Genomic DNA, 22,710 nt, shown 5'->3' with positions numbered 1-22,710 from the left:
AATCAGTCTGTCTGTCTGTCTTCCTGTCAGTCTGTCTGTCTACCTGTCTACCTGTCAGTCAATCTGTCTACCTGTCAGTCAGTCAGTCTGCCTGTCAGTCTATCTGTCTGTCTGTCTATCTATCTGTCTGTCTGTCTTTGTATTAGAGTGTCGGCCAACAACATTTTCCATAGAATCGTTTTATATCAGGCCTAGTCTTTATTTTTCTCTCTCTCGGTTGTTTGTAGCATTTTTCTAAGTTAATTTCCTAAAATAAAAGTCTCTGTGCTTTTAAAATCTGTTTGAGGAGATTAAAAATGAGTTACAGCTTGTGTGACAGTAGTCTGGGTGGTCCGAGTTGGACCAGCAGTGGCAAACAGTCAGTGGGGTGCCGACCTTATCAAGCCAGTGGAGAGATACCCACTCGCTGGAGTTTGACTTTGGGGATAGAACCTTTTCGTTTTGTGTATAAAGAGTCCAAAAAATGCAGACAACAAAAAAACACCTCACATCATGTTAAAAAGTTGACACAGAATAAGAAGAAAATGTGCAAAACTCAATTTTGATAAAAATGTCAGAGCTTTATTCCAAATTTAATTCCAAAGGGGCAATAAAGAGCTACAATAAGCTTTGTTTATGAGTGTGCACGTGTGGGAGAGAGAGAGAGAGTGTGTGTGTGTGTGTGTGTGTATGCGTGTGTGTGTGCGTGTGTGTGTGCGTGTGTGTGTGTGTATGTGTGTGTGTGTGTGTATGTGTGTGTGTGTGTATGTGTGTGTAGGTGTGTGTGTGTGTGTGTGTGTGTGTGTGTGTGTGTGTGTGTGTGTGTGTGTGTGTGTGTGTGTGTGTGTATGTGTGTGTGTGTTGAGGCTCAGTCCACTCTGTAAATGGTAACTGTTACAGACTGAAACCACTGGATTTTCCACTTTAAGTAGATTAAGGTGGCAGGAGCTGGTGGAACCTGAGAATGAATGAACTAAAGAGAGAACTCTCTCTCTCTCTCTCCCTCTGTCTCTCTCTCTCTCTCTCTCTCTCTGTCTCTCTCTCTCTCTCTCTCCCTCTGTCTCTCTCTCTCTCTCTCTCCCTCTGTCTCTCTCTCTCCCTCTGTCTCTCTCTCTCACTCTCCCTCTGTCTCTCTCTCTCTCTCTCCCTCTGTCTCTCTCTCACTCTCTCTCTCTCTCTCTCTCTCTCTCTCTCTCTCTCTCTTTGTCTCTCTCTCACTCTCTCTCTCTCTCCCTCTGTCTCTCTCTCACTCTCTCTCTCTCTCTCTCTTTGTCTCTCTCTCACTCTCTCTCCCTCTGTCTCTCTCTCACTCTCTCTCTCTTTGTCTCTCTCTCACTCTCCCTCTGTCTCTCTCTCTCTCTCTCTCTCCCTCTCTCTCTCTGTCTCTCTCTCCCTCTCTCTCTCTGTCTCTCTGTCTCTCTCTCACTCTCCCTCTGTCTCTCTCTCCCTCTCTCTCTCTCTCTCTCTCTCTCCCTCTCTCTCTCTCCTTACTTGCCATAATTTAACATATTGGGTAGATATTAAAATAAATGTGGTCAATGCAAAAGTTATGACACTTTTTTTTTACTTTTGTTTTCAAGCAAATTTCCTTGCTTTTTTTTTTGTTGTTGGAACAAAACCTCATACGTCCGTTTTTGTCATAATGTGAAAACGCCTGTTTTCCTTCCTACATTGTATGTAAATTTCATGATGATCTCAGACGCTGCCGACTCGAACTCCACCGCCCTCTGACCACCTTCCTGTGTTAATGTGATGATGAAATATTACAGTGATGGTGGTGAATAAAGAGGAGACGGAGCTGAATGTATGTCTGTTTATTAGGAGGAGGAACGTTAGTGTGCTCGGCTAAAGCATTTGGGAAATGGAGACTGAAACTGGGGAGCGGTGGTACTCTGATAAACAGCAGGGGGCGCTCTCGCGGTATTCATTACATACAGTTTATCACTCTTTAGTTTAGTTTTGACCTCTTACGTAGGTAACAGTAGCTGTTTAGCGAACTTATGTTTTTAACATCACTTTGATGACGTTAACATTTCAGCTGTGTTGCTAGGTATCATCGGTTGCTAGGTAACGGACATGACAGCTGATTGTCGACTTCAATCGAGTAGGTTAAGATTTCCTAACTGGAGATAAGATACTGGAGGACAAGATAAAGTTCCTAAATTAAGGTGAAATTTTTTCTGTAATACGAATTTGTAAAAATCTTATCTTGACCTTTCAGATCTTAAGACAAAAACAGCAAGTTTCTGTAATACAGAAATACTGTATAGGTTTAGTGATCGTAAGGCAGCTCTGTGCTATTCCTTTGTGCATATTTATCCCAGCTTCCACTTCATCAAGATTTTGTCTAAATAATGTCTTCATTTGGGGGCAGTCATGGTTTTTGTCAATTTGGGACCAGAAGGTCGCTGGTTCGATCCCCTGAGCCGACAGTACGTGACTGAGGTGCCCTTGAGCAAGACACCTAACCCCCCAACTGCTCCCCGGGTGCTATGGATAGGTGGTATATAGGTGGTTGGTTAGTGTAGTGGGTAACTCCTCTGCCTTCTACACTGTAGACTGGGGTTCAATCCCCACCTGGGCAAACACCCTACACTATACCAATAAGAGTCCTTGGGCAAGACTCCTAACACCACCTTCAACTACCTGTGTAAAATGATTGAATTGTAAGTTGCTCTGAAACAGTAAAAGCAACTTCAACTTACTATGTTCATGAGTGTGAGGACGTAGTTCTGAACGTGCTCTTTGCCGTGGAAACGCACCACCGAGTCATCCACGGCCAACAGGACCTCAATGTTGTAGTTGTCTTTTTTAGCGTGCCGGCGTTTGCGTTCCGAATCCGACAGCTTCCGCTCCATCGCGTCCAGAGCATACGGTAGCTCGGCAATTCCAAAATCAGCCACTGCAACACAGAAAGAAAAATTCTTTTGAAACATATATGAATGTCAATTTTACCACTGTAACTGTACCGACCCCAAAATTCTGACTTCTCTACTTTTCTATTGTTTGGGTGGTGGGTCATTCTCAGCACTGCAGTAACACTGACATGGTGGAGGTGTTTTAGTGTTTGTTGTGCTGGTCTGAGTGGATCAGACACACCTCAGTTTCACTGCTGGACTGAGAACAGTCCACCAACCCAAAATATCCAGCCAGCGTCCTGTGGGCAGCGTCCTGTGGGCAGCGTCCTGTGGGCAGCATCCTGTGACCACTAATGAAGGACTAGAGGATGACCAACACAATGAGCTGTCGTCTCTGACTTTACATCTACAAGGTGGACTGATGAGGTAGGAGTGTCTAATAGAGTGGACAGTGAGTGGACACAGTGTTTAAAAACTCCAGCAGCTCTGCTGTGTCTGATCCACTCGTACTAGCGCAACACACACCAACACACCACCACCATGTCAGTGTTACTGAAGTGCTGAGAATGATCCACCACCCAAACAGTACCTGCTCTGTGAGGGTCCGTGGGGGTCCTGACCACTGAAGAACAGGGTAACAGAGTATCAGAGAAACAGATGGACTACAGTCTGTAACTGTAGAACTACAGAGTGCAGCTATACAGTAAGTGGAGCTGATAAAGTGGACAGTGAGTGTAGAAACAAGGAGGTGGTCAGAACGTTCTGCCTGACTGGTGTATGTCCTTAATTATGTGATCAAGTAATTGCATTTAAAGAGCCCAGCAAAAAGACAATAATAACACCAGCCTCATAAAGGTCATTAACGTTTGCTTTCTCTTCTGGAAAACTGTTCAAGACTCTTGAGCAACATTGCGAGGGCTGCTAAACACCTCAGCTAAGGCGCGACATCTGCTCATTTGTTCGTGGGAAATGTAAAACGTCTTTGCGGAGGCTGTTTGAAAGAATGCCCGCCTGTACTGAAACTCAAAACAATCAACAGCCACGAAAGTGTTCACGGCTTGTAGCAGCAGTTGTTTCTGCTCTTTTGCAGCTCGGACAGCAGCTTTACAGCCGCTGAGAATCTACAGGCTCTGACCTCCGCACTGCGATCACGCTGTGTGAGCTCTCTCATATCTGAGGCTTCGCTTTAGGCCGAATGAAGTGCAGTGGTGTGAGATCAAATAAAAATAAAAATTAAAATAGACTGAAAACACATCTGCTCAACCATGCCTTCCACAAAAACTCGACTTCTGTAAACAAGAGTTTACAACACTATTAGCGTTTCTGGACCTTCCTCCTCTGTAACCAATCTAACTCTTCATTTAATCTGTAATTGGATTATTTTTAATCTATGATAATTCCCAAATTGATTTTTAAATGAATGATTTTCTCTTTTAAAGTTATTGGGGTTTAATCATGTTTTTCATTTCTGTTCTTGCTATGAATTTTCTCACTTATAAAGCACTTCCAACGACAACAGTGCTTGAAAGGTGCTCTATAAATAACCTTGCCTTGTCTTGCCTGGTGCAGGTGAGGGTGCATACATTTGGACCTTTAACCTTCTACTGAGAAATGAGAAACTGGGGAACTTTTGCTGTTTGTTTTGCAAAACCATAACTTAAGCGAATTTTTTCATTCTCTTTTTGAAAATACTTCTGGTCTGTGTTTGCACAGCCTGCATGAAACTAATGTGTATTAAAAAAAAAAAAAATCTAAGCTTCAAAGTTGCTGACCTGTGGGCATTGAAGAAGGAACCAAATTGTGGCCCAGAAATGGAGGTTTGTACAGAACAGTGGTTCAGAAAGTGAGGAGGGAACCAGTCTGTGGCCCAGAAATGAAGAACAGAACTGAACAACAGCCCATAAACGGAGAATGGAGCTCAACCATATCCAAGAAACGGAGGTTTGTACAGAACAGTGGTCCAGAAACTGAGGGCGGAACCAAGCTGTGGCCCAGAAATGAAGAACAGAACTGAACAACAGCCCATAAACGGAGAATGGAGCTCAACCATATCCAAGAAACGGAGGTTTGTACAGAACAGTGGTCCAGAAACTGAGGGCGGAACCAAGCTGTGGCCCAGAAATGAAGAACAGAACTGAATGACAGCCCCAAAAATGGAGGATGAAACCAAACCATAGCCCAGAAATGGAGGTCAGAAGCAAACTATGGCTGAGAAACAGAAGGCAGTACCAAAACTTGGCCAAGAAACCGAGGACGGAACAGAAACGTAGCCCAGAGGCCGAGGCTGAAACTCAACCGTGGCCCAGAAATGGAGGTTTGTACATAACAGTGCTCTAGAACCTGAGGGCAGAACCAAACTGTGGCCCAGAAATGAAGGACAGAACTGAACGACAGCACAGAAACCGAACCATGGCCCAAAAATCGAGGACTAAACCAAACTATGGCCCAGAAATGAACGACACAACAAATCTGTGGCCCAGAAATGGAGGTTTGTACATAACAGTGGTCCAGAAACCGAGGACGGAACCAGTCTGTGGCCCAGCAATGAAGGACAGAACTGAATCACAGCCCTGAAATGGAGGATGGAACTGAACCATAACCCAGAAACGGAGGTCGGAACCAAACCACGGCCGAGGAACAGAGGACAGAACCTAACTGTGGCCAAGAAATGGAGCAACGGAACTGGACCATGGCCCAGAAACCGAGGATGGAACAGAAACGTAGCCTAGAAGCCGAGGCTGAAACTCAACCATGGCCCAGAAACCGAGGACTGAACTGAACTGGACCATTACATCTCTGGTCACTTACATCCATTACATCCTCTGCTCTGCTCTCAACGAAGGCGGTCGCACTTTCTCCCTCTCCTCTACCTTATCTCTCCTGCTTCGCTTCTCCAGATTCGTCTAGTCTACTGTCTTATACTTTTGGTGGAGACTCTCTCCACGTTTGCTCTTCGAACTAAGGAAAATGGATCCAGTTTAATCTGCTTTCGGCCCCCCATATCAGCACTGGCCTTGGCCAAGGCCGCTGTTGGAACAACAATTCCTCCGGAAGAAGACTGCAGCGAGACGCTCTTGTATCCCTTCCCCCATTCCCACATCCTCCCCCACCCCCACCACACCTTCGCCGCTTTTACCCCCCGGTGCGGCAAGTCGGGTCCGTTGATCAGCGCCGAATATGGCTGCAGATCCGGATGGCTGCTTGCTTGTGCTGGGTTGTCTCCACCCCTCACCCTTCCCCTGTTGCTAGTCCTGGTCTTCATGTTGTAAAGTGTACTTATTATGTGCCGATGTGGCTGAGGGGTTTTTCTTCTGTTCCCAGACTGTACTCACTTAGGAACATAGTTGGGGGGGTTATCTCCTCCCCTTTCCCCATATCTTCCTGTCCTGTCTCCCCCCCTTGTCATATTGTATGTGTACGGAGGGGTTGATGGCTAATTTCGCTGGTACTTGTGACTAGTGACAATAAAGGGCTTCATTCATTCATTCATACTAGGTAGCTTGTTTACTGGTTCAGGCTCAAACAGAGGCTTTGGTTTGTGTTGAAAAATCTGCCCTCATTTCACACCAGCGTCTTCCGGCCCAACTCAAATTCAAGAAAGGCAACAGAAAAGTGCAAACATCTCTAAACTGATGTAACAACGTTCTTCATTCGATGATTCATAATAAACTCAGATCTTTTTAGATGCACTGGCTGCTCTAGGGTGGCCACACTAGCCGAGCAGAGTGGAGAAAATATTTATACTCTCCTCAATCTTGAAGTACGAAGAGGCTGTTTATTCAGCAATGAAGACGCACTAAACAGTGTCAACAGTAATTACAGCTGTAACAGCTCCCACCTCTGCAGACGTAGAGGAATGCGCCTGAGCCAAAAACGCACTACAGAATGGCAAACAGGGACTGTGAAAAAAGAACGAGGTGGTGGATTTTGCTACAGGCTGGAAACTATAACATTCCTCCATGATTGCAAGGAATCTGTGCCTCGGTATGGAAAACCATCCTGCAGCTCCTGGCCACAAGAGAGAGAGAGAGAGAGAGAGAGAGAGAGAGAGAGAGAGAGAGAGAGAGAGAGAGAGAGCATAGTGTACAGCAGACTGTACCAACCGCCCACTGCCATACCAGATACTGTAGCATGAAGTAGCGCTCCATACCAGAGATTCCATAAAAAAAAGAAAGTCAATGAATATTATTGAAGTGTGCTGTTAGCAAGCTTGTGGCTCTGCACGTGTATTGAACGCTATATCAGTCACATTTTAATAGCCACATAACCCTCAAACCAAAGCCAAGGTCATAGTAAACTGGCAGCTGGACTCTTATCACACTAACAAACACCTGCTATCCATTCACAATCACAGCAGGGCTTAATAATGTGATGTTTTGAATAGCTTCACCAAAAAAGTTTCCCTCCTTAATCAAATGTAGCCGATCAGCAAAGCCATGTTTGGCGTCCAAAGGTTGCATCTTTAGCTTCGAAGATATGAGGCTAATGTAATTCTTAGCTACGCTATGCTAAAAATTTAAATATTTTAAAAGTGAAAACAAATCACTTAAATAGTTTGGGTTCAAAGTTATTTTGATACTTCACGGTGTGCGTTTTGGGGATTTGGAGACCCCTCTGGTGGAAATGTGTTACTGCACACAGAACGTTTTCCTTTCCCTGAGGGGATGAATCTGAAAAGAGAATTCCAAGAGACCTGAGTCTAAACTTGGAGCGTCTTCTGAGGACGCGAGTGAAACATCTACTACTGTCATCACATCTTCATCAGTATGATGTTGATTCTGAGATCATTTGAGGCCGAAACATCGAGCTGGAAAGACGTGGTGTGAAAAACTCGATGCCTCTGACTTTTGATTTTTTTTTTAAAACTATTTCTTTAGTTCACTTGTTCTTTAAAATTCATTGTGAGTGACTGCAGAGGTGGCTGACCAGTGCATCTGTGCATCAGTACGGACCATTAAATCCTTGCTGGCTGCCAGTATCAGAATATGTGAGGTCATGTGCTGGTGGTATGTGGTTTTTGCATCGACGTTCTTACATAATATCATAGCTGCTGGGTGTGATGGATCAGTGTTTCAGAGAGAAAACTAGTCACATCACTCTCCAGCTGAGCTGCATTCAGGGCCAGATGTAAGTGTTGTTTCAGACACTAATAGAACATCTGTTGGATACAAAATTGGCAGATGTGCCTAAACATGCAGCTTATGCATGATATGAGTAAGCACATAATGCATTTCTCTTCCTCATACCCATGCATTTAGGGTAACACTGTATTATAACAGGCCCTTACAGTCTCACAAATAAAGGTACTAGACTGTCTCTAGGTCTGTCCCCCCTCTCATCACTGGGATGGGACCCTCAAGGCTCCATCTCAGTCCCTTCAGTCAGGGAACATCACTGAACCATAATCCACTGAAATGATCTGGGCTAAGCTGGACTGACTCCACACACCCCGCCTCGCCTCGCCTCCAGGCTTTTACTCTACTGCTCTGTTTTAAAACATTCGGTTAGGAAAAGGAACAAATACCAACTTTTCACCTGGAGGAACTGATTTAAGCTCCACAATCAGACCTTAGAACCACTGTAGAACCTCTGGGGGAACATCTACACTGTTTGTACCCTTAATAACAAAAAAGTACCTTTATTCACAAAATTGTAGAAACAGTGGGTTGAGATTTTCAGCACTGCACTCAGTAAGTATGTAAGTATTATTTTCCCAAGTGTGAATTATATTTTTATTTCTTTATTCTATGTATATTACATATATGTCTCTACTAATATGTCTCACCAACATTTACTGAACATCAGATCAAATAAAGTCCAGTTCGGTCAGATTTCACCAACATTTACTGAACATCAGATCAAATAAACTCCAGTTCGGTCAGATTTCAACAACATTTACTGAACATCAGATCAAATAAAGTCCAGTTCGGTCAGATTTCAACAACATTTACTGAACATCAGATCAAATAAAGTCCAGTTCGGTCAGATTTCAACAACATTTACTGAACATCAGATCAAATAAAGTCCAGTTCGGTCAGATTTCACCAACATTTACTGAACATCAGATCAAATAAAGTCCAGTTCGGTCAGATTTCAACAACATTTACTGAACATCAGATCAAATAAACTCCAGTTCGGTCAGATTTCAACATCATTTACTGAACATCAGATCAAATAAAGTCCAGTTTGGTCAGATTTCAACAACATTTACTGAACATCCGATCAAATAAAGTCCAGTTCGGTCAGATTTCAACACCATTTACTGAACATCAGATCAAAAAAAGTCCAGTTCGGTCAGATTTCACCAACATTTACTGAACATCAGATCAAATAAAGTCCAGTTCGGTCAGATTTCACCAACATTTACTGAACATCGGATCAAATAAAGTCCAGTTCGGTCAGATTTCACCAACATTTACTGACCATCAGATCAAATAAAGTCCAGTTCGGTCAGATTTCACCAACATTTACTGAACATCAGATCAAATAAAGTCCAGTTCGGTCAGATTTCAACAACATTTACTGAACATCAGATCAAATAAACTCCAGTTCGGTCAGATTTCAACATCATTTACTGAACATCAGATCAAATAAAGTCCAGTTTGGTCAGATTTCAACAACATTTACTGAACATCAGATCAAATAAAGTCCAGTTCGGTCAGATTTCAACATCATTTACTGAACATCAGATCAAATAAAGTCCAGTTTGGTCAGATTTCAACAACATTTACTGAACATCAGATCAAATAAAGTCCAGTTCGGTCAGATTTCAACACCATTTACTGAACATCAGATCAAATAAAGTCCAGTTCGGTCAGATTTCACCAACATTTACTGAACATCAGATCAAATAAAGTCCAGTTCGGTCAGATTTCAACAACATTCAACAACAGTGCTTATGATTGGTCTGTGAGTCTCCCGGGCCGTTAAAGCCGCACCATAAAGGCTAGAAAAACTACGCCGATTAAAACAGGACCACCCTGTCCAAATTAAATAATTCTCCATAGTTTATCGGTTATAAGATTGAGTTCCGCATAGGACAGCATCTGGGTCTGGACTCGGGCCGCGGTCTGCCTATTAATGACTTCTGACTTAGAATGTCTGGTTCATCTGCCTAACATGACATACAGAGGTAAACATGCTCCTGTCCCAACTTTTTTGGAACATGTTGCAGGCATGAAATTTGTGCATTATGAATGGATGTTTGCAAAGTAAAACATCAAATATCATTTAATACAGATATAATTTACTAATCACTGCGTTCTGTTTTTAGTAGTATTTCACATACTATCTGAGCTTGTTTGGAATTGGGTTTGTGATTAACCTGCAGTGTAATATATCATTTTTTGTATACATTTGAAGTTAGTAAATACAGTCCAAACACCATAATTAAGACACACAAAGGGTCATTCAGAGTCAACTGGTGTGAAACGGTTCACACGTCTTCACAGTGGTGGTGATGGGAACCAGGCGTTGCCATGACTACAACACAGATATAGACACTTTATTTACCATCCAGAACCACCAGAGAACCTACACGAGTCTTCTGAGCTTATATGGAATGTCGATGATGGAAAACAGTGGAAAATCTGGAATAATGAGTTTTCTTTGGGGACTATTTTGCCGCACAGTGCCCTGCATGTCTCCCTCCACCATGAATGGAGTTGAAGTTCTCTAAACTCTCATAAAACAGCGTCTCAGTCATCAGGCAGTGAATTCAGAACCAGTTCATGTAGGAACTTTCTGTGAGGAGCTTTTAGAGGGGGACGTCTGGTTCCTATCACCACCACTGTGAACAGTTCCACTTTCAATGACTTTATTTACATCTAAACAATTTAATTAAGTATATATTCAGAAAAATCGGTGGAGGTCCCCTTTAAACCTGCACAGTCAGTAGCTGGTCTGAAGTGCAGGTTTGTGTGATTAACTAAATGCTCAGTAAACAAAGCAGTAAGCACTGTGATCACATACTGCAGCCGTATTAAGGCACGTTTAGTGCTGCGTCGCATGCGAACATCTGGCCCTCAGAGCAGATCTATTCCACAGGTGGAGGCCTTTCAACTCTAACAGCGGGGTAAAAACCTCAGGCTGCTTTTCAAGGTTGGCACGGCTGCAGCACGTCTGACGCAGTCCACCTAGTCCCCACCACCCGGCACGTTTCTGAGTTTTCATTCATGCCCTTGATTTACTGCTGCATTAAAAATAAACCACGAGTCTGGATTTCACAGCTGGAGTCAGAGAAGGAAAAAGAGCTACAGGTTCACTATTTACTATGAGACCGTCAGCAGCTCTGAGCTTTCTAAAGCACTTTCTAACATTTCTCTGTTGACTTCTCTTTTATATATGTTATGTTATAATGTGTTAGTGTGTTGCGCTGGTCTGAGTGGATCAGACACAGCAAAGCTGCTGGTGTTGTTAAACACCTCAGTGTCGCTGCTGGACTGAGAATAGTCCATCAACCAAAAACAACCAGCCAACAGCGTCCTGTGGGCAGCATCCTATGACCACTGATGAAGGACTAGAGGATGACCGGCTCTAATGAGATTAATTGAACTTTCAGTATGTGAACGCAATAGAAATCAGGAGGGGGCGAATACTTTTTCACAGCCGTGCATTCAAGGCGTGAATGACTCCATCTCATCAGAGAGAGAAAAAAAAGATTCATCACTTTGATCAAAAATGATCTGTCTTGCAAAATGCTGTGAGGATACAATGGTGTGGAAAAGTATTTGCCCCCTCCTGCTTTTCTTCCACTGTTGTGTATTTGACTCGCTCGTTTCAGATCCTCGAACACAATTTCAGACGCCGGCAACCTGAGTAAGCTCAAAATACCATTAAAAAAAAAACATTTCATTTATGGAAGGAAAGAAATGTTATCTGGGCCCCTGTGGAAAAAAATAATTGCACCATTAGTTACTCAATCAACCAATTAACAGTTTAATTTGGAGCAGTGCCAGCCCTGCGTAATGAAAACATCACTGAAGCAGAACCTTTCCAGCAATGTAAAGCGATCTAAAAGATCTCAGCCTGCAGCACAGAGGAAATCTGCATGAATACATAAGTCTGGAAAGTCATTTCTGAGGGCGAACCGCAGTGAGACTGATCATCTCCAAAAGGAGAAACACGGGAACAGTGGTGGATCTTCCCAGAAATGGTCAGCCTGCTGAAAATCAGCCAAAAGCACAGCAATGACTCATCCAGGAAGTCACAAAAGAACCCAGGAGAACATCTAAGGAACTACAGGCCGTGCTCACCTCAGATAAAGTCAGCATTCGTGACCATGCCTTTAGAAAGAGACTGGACAAAAACGGCATCCTTGGATGAAAAATGCTGCTAAAAAAAACACTGTAATGATCCTCAAGTCTTTTGGAATAACGTTCTGTGGACTGATGCATTGAAAGTGGTACCTTTTGGAAGATGCGAATCCAGCTTCATCTGGATTACACACTAACACAGCATTCCACCAGTAAGGACATCATACCAGCAGTGAAACATGGTGGTGGTAGTGTGATGGTCTAAGGTTGCTTTGTTTGGTGACTTGCTATAATTAATAGAACCACGAATTCTGCTCTTTATCAGAAAGTCCTGCAGAAGAGTTCCTGCTCAACAATCTATGACCGAAAGCTCAGGCAATTGGGTTCTGCAGCAAAACAATGATGCGAAGCGCAAGAAGAAGTCCATCTCTGAATGGCACAAAAGACATTCAGGCCCAATCCCATTTCACCCCTCGCCTCTACCACTGAGCCCTTAGCCCTCTGTTTCGCACGTTCACGTCTAGGGGTGGGTGTCCCGATTCTCGTTGAGATAGAGGAGTAGGGCAAAGGGTTGGGGCTACATGACCCTCCAAACTGAGGTTTTTCAAAGACTCCAAACAGAGAGATATGAGGAAAAAATAAAAGCGCTAAGACGGCTGAGCAAGAGACCAAAGAAACCCACAAATGTGAGAATTTTCACACTAATAACCACTGTATTGTCTTTAGTTTAGTGGTCTTTCAGTGGATTTTGGTCATTTTTCTTCATAACAAGCATAAAAATCACTAATAGCATACTAATGTCTAGGTAGCTAGCTGGCTAACTTTCCCATTCCAGCTTAAAGCTGGAGAATCTCTGACTTCAGCTTCACATCACTGAAGAATTAGGGGGGGTGATAATAAATAACTGCCCCCCTGTTTGAAGGCGTATGATCCCTAAATGTAACTAAAGCCCAGCAGTGAGGAGCTGAACTTTCCCCTCTTCTGCTGTCCCTGCAGACGGGCAGGGTCGCCTACAGAGCGGCGCTGGTAGCTGTTAATGAAGTGATGCTCTTTATCTGAGGGTCTCATTTCAGAGGGAAGATCTCAACCACTGCCCTGTAGCTCAGGAACAAGGGGCAACACTCCAAAACAAGGGGTAGGGGTGAAAAGAAGAAATAGGACTGGACCTTGTTCCTCAACTAGTAATGTGATATACTTTAAATAATTTATGGCACAAAACAAACACAAAGAGCCAGTCATCAGGTTATTATGATTATTGTATCAATAGTTATGATATCAAATCAGAGTCTTTTGACCCATTTGAAGGTGTAGCTTCATCTTCCATTGTCTTCTTTCAGGGATTTTGATGTTATTTGAAAGTCTAGGGGTTTAACTTGAGCTATTTTAGTCAGAATTCTCAGAAGTGGCTGCGTTGTGGTGTTTTGAGTCGTGATCTGAAGGTAATAAAAGATGAAAGTTCATTTGCCGTTTGCTGATTTGCTGTTATTTGGTGAGCAGGCTCCGTGGAGGATGGCTTAACTTGGAACATTTTGAGTTTTAGATAACAAACAACACTGTCTTTCCAAGAAACCTAAGAGAAATAGACTCACACTGAGTCCTGGAATCTTATCAGTGTGCATGGAAACAGAATCTCAAACGCATATATCACATTTAAAACATTATATTTACATATTTTCATACTGGTTTTAGGATATGTAAAGTGCTGTGAAGAAAAGCATATTGCATATATAAAGGAAGTGAAAGGCTTTTTCAGTGTAGAGTGCAGCTGAGCCTGTATTTGCAGCAGAAGCAGGTGCTTTGTCCTCATATATTTCTATATGAGCCTCTGCGTTCTATATTTCAACAGCTGGAGAACAGATCTGCTGAAAAAAGCAAACCCCAGTGCACTTCATCTTCCACTCAGACAAAAACATCACTATAACTCTTCCAGAAATCCAGGTCTTTGGAAGCCTAGAGCTGTTATTGACTTTTTGCTATACTTGTCTACTTGCTATACTATTCCGGTTCCGGTGCGCCGTAGAATGGCCGCACTGGTGAGAGCTCCGGGTAAACTCTACAGTTTCTGTGTTTTTGCACAAACCACCTTTGGGATCATTCAGTATGATCAACAAACTCTATCGAACATCCGATCATCGCTCAAGACGGACTTTAACACAAACACACGCTCGGACACGAGTGGCTGCCCCTTTGCGACTTTTATGCCTCTTTGTTTACCAATATGCAGGACAAGGAGAAGGAGCTTCAACCCTCTGCTTCCAAATATTCTGCTTGCAAATGTTCAATCACTGGAGAACAATAGTAGACAAGCTGAACGCTCGGATCAGGTTTCAGCGTGACATCGAGAGCTGCTGCTCTCACAGAGACGTGGCAACACCAAACAACGGCATCACACCGGCCGGCTTCCCCATCTAACACCAGGACAGAACTCTGGACTCTGGTAAGGGCAGAGGCAGCGGGGTATGTGTTATGCTGAACTCTCGATGGGAACAGATGTAGCGGTTCTTGCCGGTCACTGCTCTCCAGACATTGAACTCATAACAGTCAAAGTTCGACCCTTTTTTTTTACCCAGAGACTTCATCTCGGTCGTTCTCACTACAGTCTACATCCCTCCTCAGGCAGATAAGGTCATGTGCATTGGAGGGTTTGTCCAAGACCATTAATGGACTTGAGAACATCCACCCTGAGGCTGCTTTTATTGTGCTTGGGGACTTTAACAGGGCAAACTTGAAGAAGGTTCTACCAGCACATTAAATTTCCCACCCGAGGAGAACAGACTCTAGACCACTGCTACACTGCAACAAACCCTTTGGCAAAGTTGATCACACCTCTGTTCTTCTACTGCCCACATACAAATAGGCGAGCAGGAGAACAGCAAGCAACAGGCAAAACCGGTTCTCAGATCAGTCTAACAGTGGAGTGAGGAGGACATCTTCACACTTCAGGACTGCTTTGAATCCACAGACTGGAAGATGTTCCCAAACATTCTGCATAAATTCAGTGACTGAGATGTAAACAAAGTCAGATGTCTTAACAGTGGTGGTGATGGGAACCAGGGGTCACCACAACTACACCACAGATACAGACATTTCATTTACCATCCAGAACCACCAGAGAACCTACACAAGTCTCCTGAGTTTATATGGAATGTTGATGATGGAAAAATATTGGATAATCTGAAATAATAAGTTTTCTTTGGGACTATTTTACCTCACAACACCCTGCATAACACCATGAATGGAGTTTACGGCCAAAATGTTCTCAAAACTATCGTAAACCAGCGTCTCAGTCATCAGGCAGTGAATTCAGAACCATTTCATGTAGGAACTTTTAGAGGGGGACGTCTGGTTCCTATCACCACCACTGTGAACAGTTCTGACTCTGTTTCTCTAGAATGGAGCGTTTCACACCAAACCACTCTGAATGAGTCTGTTTACATCTTAACCCTTTAATTATACAATTTTATTTTTTAGATTGTTAATAAATTAGACTTATGTGTGATTTACACGCTGCATCAGCAGGTTTCCGTCTACACTTCAGAGGTCGTATGCATATTTCATTAAAGCAGCCGTGAGCTACCCTTCACTTTTCCAGATGGTAAGTGGTGGTCGTCTGGTGGGATGAGGAACACAGCACTGCAGTAAACTGTTGATTTCTTACCCAGGTCTGCTCTGCTCTGCTACTTCAGTGAGTGTGCAGCAAAAAATAGTGCATCAGTAGTGCAATAGTGCTTCACAGTAGATCAAAGCAATAACATCTTCATTTTCTCCTCACCACTATTAATTATTATACCCTGCACTTTTAATATCTACATATTTCAGATGCTTTACTGAGACATCCTCACTTCACTAAGACGTCATTTGCATTGGCGTCCTGTAATCTGCGATAACAGCGCTCTTACACCTCTCCTGCATGTCACACCTTCTGAGAGGCTGACCGTAAAATCTCTGCCAAGACCTTTACAGAGTGCGTGATGTCATTTGTGCAAAATAAAACAAAAACAAGCCTTCGCCCATCATGCCATTCTCCTGTTAGTGGATTTTTAGCTGAGCTCTTCTACTATTGGTGGATTTTTAGCTGAGCTCTTCTACTATTAGTGGATTTTTAGCTGAGCTCTTCTACTATTGGTGGATTTTTTAGCTGAGCTCTTCTACTATTGGTGGAATTTTTAGCTGAGCTCTTCTACTATTGGTGGAATTTTTAGCTGAGCTCTTCTACTATTAGTGGAATTTTTAGCTGAGCTCTTCTACTATTGGTGGATTTTTAGCTGAGCTCTTCTACTATTGGTGGAATTTTAGCTGAGCTCTTCTACTATTCACATATTTTTTGCTGTGACATTCTCCTATTGGTGGATTTTGGCTGTGTTGCTCTCCCGTTGGGGGATTTTTAACTCTGCTGTTCTCCTATTGGTGGATTTTGGCTGTGTTGCCCTCCTTTTGGTGGATTGTGGCTGTGTTGCTCTCCTGTTGGTGGATTTTGGCTGCGTTGCTCTTCTGTTGGCGGATTTTGGCTGCGTTGCTCTTCTGTTGGCGGATTTTGGCTGCGTTGCTCTTCTGTTGGTGGATTGTGGCTGTGTTGCTCTCCTGTTGGTGGATTTTGGCGGTGTTGCTCTTCTGTTGGTGGATTTTGGCGGTGTTGCTCTTCTGTTGGTGGATTTTGGCTGTGTTGCTCTCCTGTAGGTGGATTTTGGCTGTGTTGCTCTCCTGTTGGTGGATTTTGGCTGCGTTGCTCTCCTGTTGGTGGATTTTGGCTGCGTTGCTCTCCTGTTGGTGGATTTTGGCTGTGTTGTTCTCCTATTGGTGGATTTTGGCTGTGTTGTTCTCCTATTGGTGGATTGTGGCTGTGTTGCTCTCCTGTTGGTGGATTTTGGCTGTGTTGTTCTCCTATTGGTGGATTTTGGCTGTGTTGCTCTCCTGTTGGTGGATTTTGGCTGTGTTGCTCTCCTGTTGGTGGATTTTGGCTGTGTTGCTCTCCTGTTGGTGGATTTTGGCTGTGTTATTCTCCTGTTGGTTAACTTTTAGCTGTGCTCTTCTCCTATTAGTGGATATTTATCTTTGCTGTTCTCATAATGGTGGATTTTCTCCTATTGATCGATTTTTAGCTGTGCTGTTCCCCCATTGGTGGATTTCTAGCTCTGTCATTCACCAATTGGTAGATTTTTATGCATCATAGCAGCCTTATCTTGGCAAAATCCACAGAGTGTAAAGTTGGCGTAAGATGGCGTTTCTTATTTTCTGAAAGTATTTAATGTTCTGTAACCTGATCTTTCCTTCAACATCTCAGAAGTCTAAAAGGCTTTACCCTAAAATTCTGACTGTCCACAGTAATCCCTGTTTACTCACCTTCATTATGGAGGTCCTCCTGGTTTCTTCCAGGTTCTCTTTTAATGGCAGATCTGCGGTACACCACATGAACTCGGCCTTTGACCTCTGTCTCCTGCTGGCCTTTCTCCAGAGGCTCGATGAAGAACTCGCCGTTACTCGTGCGAATCAGTCCAGCCTGGAAGAACACAGCACAGAATCGGTCACACAGTCCATAAAAATAGGCGTGTAACACTGCAGTGACCCCAGTGGCCACAACGGCAGCAGCTAATTTTAATCAGCAAATCAAATCAAATCTGTTCCCCATAACTCTGTCAGATCAACTCAGACCCTGTCGTCTCTCTGTGTGTGAGATGCTGTTGAGCTACAAAGACTTTTTTATATCGAGACACAATAAACACACAGCATTTAAACACAATAACACACCTTTATAAATGCCGACTGACCCACAGGCAAAGAAGAAAATTCATTTCGCTTCTACACTCTTAAAAAAAGGTGGTTCTGCAATGGTTCTTTAGCATTAGAACCGTAAAACACACAAGAACCCTTTTCATGATACAATAGTTCTTTGCATGAAGATACGGTTCTTCAGGTTGACGGAGAATGTCCTACAGATTTTCTATACAGGGCTCTACATAGCATCGAAAAGGGTTCTGCTATTGTTATGAAGTCAAGGACCCTTTGTTGGTGCTGTATAGATCCACATGCAACACATTCTCCACCAATATGAAGAACCATTTCACCATGCAAAGAGCACCACCTTGTTTCTGCGCACAACCACGAATAACAGTCAAATTGCATAATTGGATTTACCGGGCTCTGGGTAATGGGGCATGTGAAGTCATTCTGTAAGTGTGGCTGGTGTTAGTGAGTTACAACTCCAGCTTTCCCAGCTTAAAGCTGCACTATGTAAGATTTTTGTTGATAAAACTGAAAGAAGTGCCGTTACTGAGTGAGGAGAATATGAACAGGCTAAAATATGGTGAGCGTGAGCTGCTGAGTCACTCCGTAAAGCCTGAAATGATCATTTAAAAGTCTGTGGCGTCGAGTTTTTCACACCATGCCGTACGTCTTTACATATTAACGTCACACACAGACTTAAAAAGAAGGTCCGGCTCGATGTTTCGGCCTCAAACGATCTCAGAATCAACATCATACTGATGAAGATGTGATGACAGTACTAGATATTTCACTCACGTCCTCAGAAGACGCTCAAAATTTAGACTGAGTTCTCTTTATATACTCTTTTCAGATTCATCCCCTCAGGGAAGGGAAAACGTTCTGCGTGCAGTTACACATTTCCACCAGAGGGGTCTCCAAATCCCCAAAATGCACAGCGTGCAGTATCAAAATAACTTTGAACCCAAACTATTTAAGTGATTTGTTTTCACTTTAAATTTTTAATCTTCACTTCATTTTAACGAGACAATGATTATAAAATTGAGAAAGACTAGCTACAAGGCTAAGCTAACAATGGAAGCTTATATGCCACCAATTAGCATGGCGCTAACTGCACGCACGTTTGTACAGAGTCTCTTTTTCTGAGACTGTATGACACACTGTCACCTAAAACCTAGCCTCATCACTCCGGCGCTAAAACTTCTCTTTGAATTCTCTTTCAATCAGCACTAATTAAAAACACAAGCACTGCTCACTGCTGCTCGTCTCGCCCCGACTGGACTCCCGTAATAGTGTTTGTCATGGTAACGTCTACAATAAGTGGTTTTTCGTACGCGTGCGTGTCACTTTGGATCAGATGACTGGTTTTCCACCAGAGTGTTGAGCAGAGTGAGATATAAACACCTCAGTCTTAATCTCTTATCGGAACGTATTCACTCGGATTGGCAAACGTCTTGGTGTTTAAACACAGCCAGCGTTGATTACTGCCGAATCTTTGGAGCCCCAGAAAGTGGCATTCGGGACAGCTGCACATTTTACACTTCAAATTAAAGACTTGTTTAGGATTCGGTGCAAATACATCACTAAAGACGTCATGAAATATCTGTAAAAGTCACTCAAATGCAGTTTGAGCTATAAAAATAAACAAAGCTCAGCTGATTGTCACCATTATCTAGACTGGCTGCCCACAGCATTTAGATAGGCAGGAAGGTTTAGCTCATTTTTCAGACGAAGTCATACCATGTCTGCCTGAAACAGGTGAGTTTTCTTCACTTTCTTTGTGAAATACGAACTTCTACTTTCTAAAATTAAAGGAAGGTTCTGGGGAAGTACTCCTATTCATTGAGGGCTCGCTTGTGGATGCCCTCTGCTGTTTTGCAAGCCCTGTTTTTGATATAACAATGGAAATAAGAAGCTGCCAGTCTCCAGATACACCAGCTCTGGGCGGGACCAATTATCGCTGGTTTGCTTTCACACACAAGAATTCCGCACGAGCCGTGGATTGACTTCAGAGTTCAGAGTAAGCCATACGGTGTCTTAAACCACATCTATACCTCTGCACAACCGTAATGAAGTGGTTTAAGTGGGATGAGAAACGTTTTGGGGCTGTATTTGCAGAAAAGATTCGGGTGACTATTGTTTATCGCAGCATTAGCCTTTTAGATCCAGTTTGAAATTAAAGAAGCAATAATCGAAACTAATCATGACTTGTCTGCTCAATGACATCTGGGAGAAGTGGAAAACTGGGTATATTTGATTTTCCATCAAAGTGTTCTTTTAATACGGATATGTGAGAATCCTGGCTGCCTCTATAGAGCAGTATTAACTAAAGACAACTTCATTAGGCGGCTGTAAAAGGGAGAAAAGTGTGGGATTATTACCCTTCTAGAACAAAAGTGTGCTCTCTTAGACACAGCCAAACTCTTTAGCATGTCAGCGTAAACACATTGCTTATATATAGTATATCCTCCAACCTCAGGTGTGGTGGAACCACGCCTTTCCCTTTTGTTCAAAATACCATCAAGCTATCATTTACGCCCAGTAGAAAACGCCAGAAAAGGCATCCGCAGGCTTTTGGCAGGAATGTAACACGTATTTTCAGTGATGCAGACTAAAATGGTCTTGGCTTAACCTACAGCTGCCCAGAGAAATCAGCAGAAGAGCAAGAGCTTAACTGCTAAACAAAGGCCTCCAAAGTAAATCCTACAAAAAACAGACCACTGCTGAAGTTGACTGACCAAAGTGAACATTTAGCTGGCTGGACGTGTTGTGTCGGCGGGGCATTGTGGATCTGACCAAGAAGAAGCTCCAGAAGTTCAATGTTACTGTATAGTAGGTTCAGTTCCCAGACTGTAGTGACCTCAGTGACCTTGGTTCATTTCTGCTCTAGGGCCTGTGGTAAACATCCAGGGGGTCATTTGGGGTGTTTTCACACTTGTCCTGAATGCCTGAATCCTAACCCAAGAGGAGGGGCAGAACCTGCAGAGAGGGGAATTTCCACTCTGTAATGTTTTCCAGGCTTCTCAAACGCTAGAGGGCGCTCCCGAGGAGTCCAAAATGAATGGATTAAGATGGATCATTAGAGCAAAATCATAGTTTATAAACGCATAAACATTTTTAATGTAAAAGAATCCATTCGCTTCCTGAACACAAAGCAGGAAAAAACATTTTAACACCGCTGTTATATTTTTAAGAGCTTTTAAACTCGAGTTATAGGAGTTTAAAACGGGGCCTCATGTACGTTCATGACATCAGTGAGCACAAACAGCCAATGAGCTGCTCCGCTCGCCAATCAATCATCACGCTCTAGCAGTAAAGCCCGCCTCCTGCCGCCCAAAACCCGTTTGCTGGAGAAAAAGGAAACAAACAGGTGAGTTTTTAGTGAAATACAAACTTCTGCTACGTAAAATTAAAGGAAGGTTCTGGGCGAGTGATTAGAAGCTATTTTAACTTTTCGATTTTAGCCGCTGAGCTCCATTCACTCCCATTCATTGAGGACTTGCTAGAGGGCGCCCTCTAGTGTTTTGCAGCCCTGTTTTGATATAACGATGGAAATAGGAAGCGACGAGACTCCTCATTAACCAGCTCTGGGCGGGGTTTATTATCGCCGGTTTGTTTTCAGACACTAGAATTCCTCATGAGTCGTGGATTGACAGTGCAGTTCCATACGTCACTGTTCTCAGTGCCGGTTTGCAGAATGGTTGGCGTTATTATCTGGGTAATTCTACAGAAACGTCCATTTTTGCATTGCTGATGTTTACAGATATAGTACGCATGAAAAACATGTGAGGGTTACGATTTATTTCTATTTTAAAATGAAACAATGTTATTTTAAATCAATTTGCATTTGCACTGCGCTTGGTGATGTAAGGCTTGGATGCAGCTGCTCGGCCATGGAAACCCATTCCATGAAGCTCTCTACGCTGTTCTTGAGCCGATCTGAAGGCCACATGAAGTTTGGAGGTCTGTAGTGATTGACTCTGCAGAAAGTTGGTGACCTCTGCGCACTATGCCCCTCAGCATCCGCTGACCGCTCTGTCATTTTACGTGGCCGACCACTTCGTGGCTGAGCTGCTGTCGTTCCCAATCGCTTCCACTTTGTTATAATCCCACTGACAGTTAACTGTGGAATATTTAGTAGTGAGGAAATTTCACGACTGGACTTGCTGCACAGGTGGCGTCCGATCACGGTACCACGCTGGAATTCACTGAGCTCCTGAGAGCGACCCATTCTTTCACTAATGTCTGTAGAAGCAGTCTGCAGGCCTAGGGGCTCGGCTTTATACACCTGTGGCCACGGAAGTGACTGGAACACCTGAATTCAGTGATTTGGATGGGGGAGTGAATACTTTTGGAAATATAGTGCACATTTAGGGGGTCCAGGAGGTTATTTATGGTGGTTGGTTAGTGTAGTGGTTAACACCTCTGCCTTCTACGCTGTAGACTGGGGTTCAATCCCCCACCAGGGCAAGCACCCTATGCCAATAAGTCCTTGGGCAAGACTCCCAACACCGGCTTGGCCTCCCTGTGTAAAATGATTAAATTATAAGCCGCTCTTATCCAGAGCGTCAGCCAAATGCCATAAATGTAAATGTAAATGTAAATTTCAATAGTTTCAACACATGAAGCCAAGCTTGCTGGAAGCAAACCCCAGAGTACTGATGTCAGGAGGGCCAGAAATCGGTTCTCTGGACCACTCTCAGACTCGAAAACAGGTTTCACACTTGACCAAACATACCAGATTAGCAGAGTAAGTGGTCCTGCTGACCAGCACACCAACATGGTGGTCTATACTGGTCTATTCTGGTTCTTCTAGCAGGAACAGAAACACCTAATTGGTTCAGTTTTTTTTCCCCCGCAGGGTTAAACAACCATTTATGAAATGACCTTCACGTCAGCAT

General features: G+C 43.3%; 1 protein-coding gene across 2 annotated transcripts in view; it reads right to left on the bottom strand.

The window, feature by feature from the left end:
* Positions 1-22,710, bottom strand: part of LOC108441013 (A disintegrin and metalloproteinase with thrombospondin motifs 3) — a 139,490-nt gene that overhangs the window by 76,663 nt on the left and 40,117 nt on the right. For both annotated transcript variants that reach the window (XM_037543889.1, XM_017720266.2), the window contains exons 3-4: positions 17,432-17,588; positions 2,685-2,881 (exon numbers count right to left, since the gene is read on the bottom strand). In XM_037543889.1, the coding sequence (XP_037399786.1) occupies positions 2,685-2,881; positions 17,432-17,588 (354 nt within the window). The remainder of the gene's footprint in view (positions 1-2,684; positions 2,882-17,431; positions 17,589-22,710) is intronic.

The sequence above is a fragment of the Pygocentrus nattereri genome, chromosome 13 (genome assembly GCF_015220715.1).
Source record: "Pygocentrus nattereri isolate fPygNat1 chromosome 13, fPygNat1.pri, whole genome shotgun sequence".
NCBI classification, from domain to species: domain Eukaryota; kingdom Metazoa; phylum Chordata; class Actinopteri; order Characiformes; family Serrasalmidae; genus Pygocentrus; species Pygocentrus nattereri.
Note: the sequence above shows the minus strand (reverse complement) of the source record. Positions and strands in the feature narration are given on the sequence as shown.